At 34.7% G+C, this 9755-nt stretch overlaps 1 protein-coding gene across 1 annotated transcript in view; it reads right to left on the reverse strand.

Moving 5' to 3' along the window:
- LOC106102633 overlaps positions 1-9466 on the reverse strand; it is an 11567-nt gene extending 2101 nt beyond the window's left edge. Inside the window, exons 1-3 of the mRNA XM_013282174.1 lie at positions 9366-9466; positions 4411-4650; positions 7-147 (exon numbers count right to left, since the gene is read on the reverse strand). Coding sequence (XP_013137628.1) covers positions 7-147; positions 4411-4650; positions 9366-9440 — 456 coding nt within the window. The 5' untranslated portion in view covers positions 9441-9466. The remainder of the gene's footprint in view (positions 1-6; positions 148-4410; positions 4651-9365) is intronic.
- Positions 9467-9755: the final 289 nt, after the last annotated feature.

The following is a 9755-nucleotide window of genomic DNA, read 5'->3' on the forward strand; positions in this document are numbered from 1 at the left end:
CTGTACCTTATTGAGATGCATTCTCAGCACTATCATGTGGGATTGTAAGAACTTTTCGTGATTCTCCGCGTTGAAGCTAGCGGCGACGTGCGCGTCAAACTCGATCTTGTGAAGGCGACTATCGAATTGTGCCCGACATGATGACGGCTGGAATTATAAAAAATAAAACTAAATCTGTGGAAGAATTTCTTGTAAAAGAATTATATTTGAATTCATCAACAGTTGCCCTCCATATCACAGGAATATTATAAATGCGAAAGTTTAAATGGATGGGATATTTGTTAGAAGGTTTCTCCGAATCGTTTCGATGAAATTTGGTAAAGATATAGAGCAAAGTCTCAAAGAATACATAGCTACTTACTAAGTTTTTTTTTTTTAATTCCAGGCAAAAGTTAGTACAATATAAATGAATGTTCGTTTGATGATAAATCATATAAAAGACACGTAATAATATAAAAGACATATAACAAAGTCTTTAAAATGAAATTGTTCATAAATAGAACGTGTAACTCATCCACGGGCCATCAAAACTGGAGCCTCATTTCAGTTCTGTATCGTAAATTATATCGCGAAAACCATAAACAATCGACAAACAACTGAAAACTATTACTTTGCTCTTGAACTATTTACATCTGCATACTTTTATTATCTGTTAATACTGCATCTGTGCAAAGGTCACTATTTGAAGTTATTTTCTTAAACAATTATCCTTGGACAAGATGTTTAAAAGACTATGAACAATGTAATGCAACTTATAAAGCAGCGTTGCATTATAGTTTATGCATTACTTTATGACACAATAACAAGCGACCTCGTCGATGCAGACGTTTGCTTTTTTAATTTGCACATGAATTATCTATGCCACATCCTGTTTCTGTCAGATTTCCCGCGCTTTGACATTTATTAATAAAAAAATCATCTTGGATATAGACTACAGCCTGTTATAGGAAATAGCCCAGCAATCGATTTATTTCATTTATTTTTTTATTATTATTTATTGATATTACATTACTTTATGACACAATTACAAGCGACCTCGTCGATGTAGACGCTTGCTTTTTTAATTTGCACATAAATTATCTATGCCACAACCTGTATCTGTTTTCCCGCGCTTTAATATTTATTAAATAAAAATGCGTCTTGGACATAGATTAGAGCGTGGAATAGCTTACTAATTAGTTTATTTTAGTTTAGTATTATATCGTGATTCATTCAAAATGTAATTTCGTCTACCGTAACGACTGATTACAATTAATTACTCATCATTATAAGGTTGGACATTTGGCATGAATGCAATTTAGGCAAAACGCCACTACTAGGCCATTGCGTTTATTTTACGATATGACGTATTCATTGATTTACTCCTGGGCTAAATTAATGAATTAAAAACTTTGAACCACTCGAAACAAAGTTCTCAAAACTATAAATGTGATGACAACAGTCAAGAAACACCGAAAATCATACCCCGAATGTGTCAACAACTAGTAATAGCATTAAAATGGCTAAATATAAATAGCTTGATGCAATAAGCAATAACTATAGTTTCTGTATATTTCGTTCGTTCGTGACAGAATTACGCGCGGTCTTTTTAATCGACTTCCCAAAAGAAGGAGGTACTCAAATCGTCTGTATGTTTTTTTACATCAAAGACCTATCTTCTGTTGTAGATATGACCATATTTTGCACCATTTGCATAAAAATACAACGTAATAGCAATGTTTGAACCAAATTATTTAATCGAGAATTCAACAAAGTCTTACCTAGAATCGCTAAGAGGTCTTATATTATGATAAAGCTTCGCTAAGGTACTGTTAAAAATCGTTATATGACCAGTGAAACCATTCGTTTGGTTTGATAACCTCATGAAATGGGTTTCCCAACTGTTTGAGTTTACTCCGTTGAAACGTAGGTTAACATAACACTGATGAAGCACCAGGTAATGATAAAATAAATGGAGACTTCAGAAACCCAACATGAATGCAGTTATCATGTGACTTCAACGCAAAAAAGATAATAAACGTTTAGTAATCTCCATTACGTCGTTAATGTACGGAATACGTCGACAATACTTGTCATTTTATTGACTGAATGACTGCACATCGATCTGATTAGACCTTGTCATTCAACCTATTGTAAACAATTGCAAGTCAAGCAAATTATACTGCGATAATGAATTTATTAAAATAGTAGCTGAAGTGTTTTAAAATTAAATTGTCTCTAATATATTTTCCGATCCGTTTCTAAATTGATTATTAATTTAGCTATAAACGTTGTTTGTCATTTGCGGATTTTACTTTTTTTTAAATTTGGTTTTTATAGCGATTAAAATGACATCAAGGAGTATAAAAAGTCGACTTAATTCGTTAATTATTTGCAATGAAATTAATTTTGCATTTATCGTTGCATCGAGTGCATTCTATTTGCAATTTCAACAATTTTAGTGTTCAAATTATATCTAGATTAGATCTGTAGTTCAAACGCGAAGACAAGAAAAAGTTTAATAGTAATGGCCGCACTCTGATCTTCTGCCAAATCTATGACGTCACTGAGTCGACCTTACATTAAAATTTTGTACGATATAATTAAAATAACGGACAGATTGACGGATTGACGTATACTATTACGAAAAGAAGGATAAATGTAAGGACAAGTTTTCAAATATTACTTTAGGGAATATACCCGTTGGTTACCATGTCGTTTAAATTTAATTAACCTGGTAAACGGAAACTACATAACATTTTCCCCCATTAATAAAACATTTATTAATCAATTAGCTTTTGACCGCGACTCCGTCCGCATGGAATTAAAAAAAAAATGAATAGCCTATGTGTTCTTCCAGATTATCTTCTACGCCTATGCGAAAATTCATCGAGATCCGTTCAGCCGTTTAGGCTACAAAGTCTAACAAACATCCCTCCATTCATCTATTCATCCATCCATCTAAACTTTCGCATTTATAGTATTAGTAAGATAGTAAGACTAGTAAGAAGTAAGGTGGTAGTTAAAAGTACTATTTCCTCACAAGTAAATAGGTAAAAATGATTTCACGAATGTCACGAATGTAAAAATTAAAACTAATTTTTAAAAAGAAACATATGGAATCTATAATTGTCTAGTGAAAGAACTAAAAATACGTGTTACTTCAAGTGTTTTGTTCGAATTTGACGCGACTTTAACGTTTCTTTTAATTGCGCGACTGTACTTATATAGTTAGACATTTATTTAGTTCATGACTGTACCTACTGGGCCTAGGGCCGGTTGTTCCGCATCTCTCGTCGGCATCGCTAAGATTAACCTTCTATTAAAACTTACGTAAACATTTGTACGTCTACATACGACTGTTGTACCTGTCGGAATTTTACGGTCGATGTACCCATTTCACTTCAAGGTTATGAGTTTATAAATTTGTCAGAGTTTTCATATTTTCATGTCGCGCGTCTTTACACGAGAAAGGGGCAGCTGAAGTACTGAGATGAGCCATGGACATCCACAATAACAGGTTCTTATGAACCCTCGGGAAATGGCGTCGAGGATAGACCTTTTAGGAACGCGGTTGTGCGAGGCAACAGTTTTCGGGAAAACCGCACGGTTGTTAATTGCCAGCCAAGTTGGTATGATAGGTATCTGGTGGTCTATCGTCCGATGACGGCAGCAAGATATTTTTCAAATAATTTTTGGGACCAGTTTCCGTGTTAGATGCCCTAACTTCCAGAGTGTCTTTATACAAATTTACTATATAATCTCAAAAACATCGAGCTAAACTTCGCCATAAAGCTACTTAAAAGAATGCAAAATATTTATGTTATTATTAGGATGAAATCTTACTTATATTATATATGCGAAAGATGCATGGATGTTTGTTAGAGTTTGTAGCATTAACGGCTGAATAGACCTCGATGAAATTTGGAATAGATGTAGATTACCGTCTGGAAGAACACATAGGCTATTTAGATTTTTTTTAATTCCACGCGGACGGAGTCACGGGCGAAAGCTAGTAGTCAATATTTATACGTATACACTATTTCGATCTTATCAATATTAAGGAAGCATATGCAGTTTCACAGATAGTACACGAGATGAATCCAAATGAATGTGTTGCTGTGCGCGTCTAATGCACTATGAGTACACAGGAATTTAGATGCTCCACTTCCTTTATCTAGACCAGTAAGTGAAGCAACGGAACAAAACACTTTATGCTATACGATTCGTGTTAAACCGTTTCATCTGATAATTGATAGATCTAAAACCTATGTAGATATTTCTTAGGGTTATAGTTAGTTTTACTAGTCCCCAGGTCGAGATATCTACAACACCCCCTTTTTAACTTCGACGGGAGGGGGGGATATTTAAATCCTGCAGTCATTGAATATACTATTAGTTAACAATTTAGATTAGTTTTAATAAACATACCGCATTATCGAATAAACTCCGATTCATTGTATTTTTCGTATCCGAACTCAGCATGGATATGTTCTTCAGGAAGAACTTCAGATCTCTCCCGGACCTGGAGGAGTATTCGCTGAAGAGCAGGATTGCATCATCGCTGGCTGACCTGAACTCCTTCAACAGTTCCTGGGTGTATCTTTTCTCTATCTCCTCCAATTCCTCGGTCTCCGAGGACGCGTCCACGTAGATCCTCGCGTCCGCCACCTGGAAACGAGAGTTCATATTAAACGAGAAGATACCCCGTATTCAACCCCTATATCTTAATGGATGTAACACTTTTCATGGGATAGATTTTTATAGCCGTTAGATTAGTTTCACTAAGTCTTCGTGTGCATTTAAGCCCGCTACACACGTACAGTTTTATCCGAACAGTCGTTTCAGAGATTTAAACAGTTTCCAGTTAGATCAGAAGGATCAGACTGTTCTGATAATAAGCGTGTGTTGCGGGCTTTACAATAATTAAGAACGCTACAATTTGACATTGCAATTACGTTGATGTTATCAATGCATACTCAAGATGATTAGATAAATGAATTCCGCATACTGCAGGCATTCTTATAAATATAATAGCTATCAATTAATAGTAAAGGAACTTATATCCATTGGCTATTCTAGATCTATTTGGGGACTTCATTCACAGAATAGTTGCGGTTCTGGGCGATCTTTTATCCGTGTAATACTTTAACAACGGTACTCAATTCGCCTGATCATAATACACGTGACTACCTTCTATAAACTAAAATTAAAACTTAATAAATGTATTTATTAGTTTTACTAACATACTCAGAGACGTCCATTGGTCACTACGAGTGTCCTGATAAGTGGTGATGAATCTATTAAAAGTTCAATATGTGGATCTTTTTACATCCAACATAAAACACGTGATAAACTAAATTTCAGCTTAATCTATGCCGACGAAGAATGCAAAATAATAACTATCTTTACTTTGCTTACGCCTTCCATTATATTGTTTACGAATATTTAATTTATACTTTCCGGCTTATCTCGAGGTATTAGTAATTAGTAGTTGCTTTAAGTTCTATCAAAATTTGTACTAATACTTGCTTATACTTTGTTTATTCCTAAGTTCAACTTTATACAGCGTTTATCTGTAAGGCTGTTAATCTTTTGTTTAATTACTTCTTGATTTTTAACTGTTAAAATCTAAAATTTTTTAATGTGAAAATCTCTTAGTCTAATAAAAAACCTGCGTCAAAATCTGTTGCGTAGATTTAAAGATCTAAGCATACATAGGGATGGAAAGACAGCGGGAAGCGACTTGAAGGCGGGAAGAGACTCTTTTTTTTATATTATAAGGTGGCAAACGAGCAAGCGGCCACTTGAAACCGTCGAAATGGCGTAGCGACCGCTGCCCATATACATCCGCAATTGCAGATGCGTTGTCTACTCTTAATCGATGGTGGAAGGAGACGCAAATGAAGAGGATATTTCCTCTTCCTATGCGTCTCCTCCACCTTTAAATCCACTTTTCCTTCCGTTCCTCTTAAGAAAAGGGTGGAAAGGAGGGGCCAAAATTAGACCTCCGGCACCACACTCATCAGACGAAACGCGGAATTGCTCCCACTTCACGCCTGTTTTCTGTGTGGTCGTGGTATTACACCGAGCCGGCCCTTTCGAGCGAAGATGTTAAAGCGGGCACTACCACTGTTAAAGACTATGTAGTTATAAGTATGCAATAAAATAAACAATACTAATGGTTAACAATGCATCATAGCAATCGATTTTATTGACAAGTATCATTCACTATATGAATAATAAATAAATAAACATGTGATAAAATGTGGATAACATTTTTAATTGGATATCTATAATGACTCATAAATTGTTAAAAGACATAAAAACAAATAATAAATTGGAAGCGTTTTTCCATTTTCGTGGTCTCAATACTTAGAATGTTGACGTAAAAGGTTACCATGGATACGTATTCAAATTCCTGAGGGTCTATCACGAATATTAATAAATACTTTTATTCTTAAAAATAAACTATCTTATCTTACTAGTATTATAAATGCGAAAGTTTAGATGGATGGATGGATGTTTGTTTGTTAGAGTTTGTAGCCTAAACGGCTTAACGGATCTTGATGAAATTTAGTATAGACTTAGAGGATAGTCTGGAAAGATACATAGGCTACTTACTTTTATTTTTTTAAACCACGCGGACGGAGTCGCGGGCGAAAGCTAGTAGATTTATAATTAAAAACTTTACCAATATCTTGTTGTGGTTACTTTATTTTTTTTTAAAGAAATATTAGTAGATTTTTGTTAGTTGACTAATATTTCCTTTAACCATTCCAAATAAGCTCTACGCTTGTGCAAGGATATGGTTCAAGACAATAGTCGAATGGCGGGATTTGAACCCTGAACCGCAAGATCGGTAGTCCGTACTCCAAGCCATAAGGCTATTGGTGCTTCTTAAAGAACAAAAGACAGGGGAATATAAACATTTAAAAATTAAAACTAGATAGATAGAGATATACTACGATCACAACTAAGTACACATATAAGGTTGTTAAGTTAATTGTATAGAACCGATGATGTAACTCATAAGCAATCATAATAAGCTCTTTAAGTGGCAACCTTATTGAGTTGTATCGACCATTATCGAAGCAACCTTGCTCTTCTACTTTGACAATGAGCGAGGACATGCATCGGATGCACTTGTGTTGGTGACGATACAAGTACAATGATAAGGACAAGGCATTAGATAATTGTCTAATAACGTACAATGCTGCACACAAGAAGTTTGATACACTTTGGTGTTGATAAAAGTTTAGAAAGAAATTTATATCTATCTATCTATCTATACATATAATAAAATTGCAGTGTCTGTTTGTAATATAAAAAGAAAAATTCCAGATTTCAGCAAGGTGATGTATTTGCGTAGCTGAGAACGAAAATCGAATTTTAAAAATTTTGTCTGTCTGTCTGTCCGCAAGCTGCGTTTGTTTCGGGTAATCTCCGAAACGGCTGAGCCGATTTAGACCATACTTTTACTGCAGGATAGCTAAAATAGCCTTTTTTTAAAATGGCGTAACTGGTGGTCCAAATTAGCGCTAACGAAATTCGCGGGCGACAGCTCGTAAATAAATAATTAACTGCAAGAAACAACAAAGTAAGCGGGCATCCTGGACCACAAATGCATTCGATTTAAACTACCCAACATTAACTATGGGAAAATATCATATTACGAATTCCATGGTTCAAGTTCCACCATTGTTTCAACGGATAAAATTTCACTTAGATAAAATTTATTCAAGCATCATTCTAAAATCAAACTTATTGCTAACTAGTTAGAGTTCAATTCGTATTTAATAGATTCGGAACTTAAACTTGTAGCGGAATGTGCAAACAAGAGATTTATCTCAAACTATGCTCTTGATCTAAATAGCTCTGTTATTTATTTAACAGAAGGGCTTCTGCAATACATTAGACATTTGAAAGGGATTGGGTAATAGACGAAATTGTAAGAAATACAATGCCTATAGTCTAGTTTAGTATGGAAAGCCGATCTTTTTCTTTTTTGTTGTCGCGGAGAATTCGTTTACGCTCTGCACCGTCCGTGCTACAGAGGCAGCAGAGACAGTTTATGGACAGTCGATCTAGTGGTCGTGGGTTCGTATACTGTTATTCAATTACTGTCTTGAACTAACACCTGCTTGAATTGTTTCCAAAATACTGTATACTAAATAAGTAAAATACTAATAATCTATACTTCTATACTATTATAATAAAGCGTAAACACACACTTCTTTGTTGCCTAAGATGTTAGCAATTACAGTATATTTTTGAATAAATCCTTCTTAATAAAAAGCCCAACACTTACGTCATGCTACATATTTTCACGCCATTAAACTTAGGGTGTAAATATTTTGGATAGAAATCCTAATGTGGGAAAGAGACCATAAGTTGCTGCCAATATCAAGAAAGCAAGTTTGCCAAGATTTGTCATGTCATGTCATTTTGACATTTGACAAATGCAAATAATAAATTTATTTTTTCATGCGGATGAAGCCGCACGCGAACTGCTAGTAGATCTTAATAGGATTGTCTAGTCTTCTTACTAATATTATAAATGCAAAAGTTTATATTGATGGATGGATGTTTGTTAGCGTTTACAGTCTAAATGTCTACAAATCTTGATCAAATTGAGTAATTTAACATTTGATAACATTTTTTAAAATAGAAAACCATTTAATGCTCTACACCTCTCAGGATAAAGGTGCCCCTTGCCTATCCTTTTGAGTTATGTCGTGAAAGTAAAGCATGGTAATATTATTTTGCGTGGGTGAATGGATAATTCTGTCTCTACCCTACTCTATCAGAAGGGCTTAACGGATATTGTTGTTGGCACAAAAGTATAACACAGTCTGGAAGAATACATAAGCTACTAATTTTTTTACGCGAGTGCTTAGTCTTAGGCAACAGCTATTAGTAAATAAACAATACTGTACAGCGGCTAGTTATGTGGGCTAAAGAAATACGTCTATGAAAACGGATGTCGTTTTATAAATGTAGAGAATTTAGTACTTCCTTTGTGATATCATATGAGACGTCATTTTATTGCGGCGATATTTACAAGCCAATAGCATTATGAAAATATGTAACTGGAATGAAGATTGTATAGTTTGATGCTAGCAATTTAACTACACGAGGACTTTTCATTTGTTTTTAAAACAAAAGAAAAGTCGAAAGAGTGAAAGCTGTGACAATATGACCAAAATACACCTAACTATGTTAATTTTATGTCTTGGGAAATTAAATTCAGTAAATTTTTCATTGAAAACGAGTGTTTATGTTAATTCATAACATTAAGCCATTTTTCAACAGGGTCGTGGGCAAAAGCTAGTTTTGTTTTAATTAAAGACAGGTTTACTTTTTTAATCCCACATAAAACTTACCTTAGCTCTGGCAGTGACAGTGCCGGCTAGAACGGCGAGCGCGACCATCCGCGCGACGAACATGCTCGCGAACATCTTGCGGCGTACCGCGCACCACGCACGCTTTCTGCACACTGCGACAGCCGCGGCTGTCGGAACGTCTGATGTGCGGAGTACAGTCGCGCACGAAAGTGTTAACACAAGGTATTTATATATATACAACCGTCAACAAAAGTATTTCCTAATTTACTTTTAAAAATAAATACTTTTCCTTAAAGATAAAAATTAAATATTCATATTTATATAGTTTATTAAAGTACAAGTTAATTTAGTTTAATTAGTGAAAATACCATTTCTCACGCCATACTCAAGTTCACTATTTCCTCTACCGTTATCTACCTGCATTTATGA

This window comes from Papilio polytes, unplaced genomic scaffold (assembly GCF_000836215.1).
Source record: "Papilio polytes unplaced genomic scaffold, Ppol_1.0 DF823912.1, whole genome shotgun sequence".
In the NCBI taxonomy this organism is placed as follows: Eukaryota; Metazoa; Arthropoda; class Insecta; order Lepidoptera; family Papilionidae; genus Papilio; species Papilio polytes.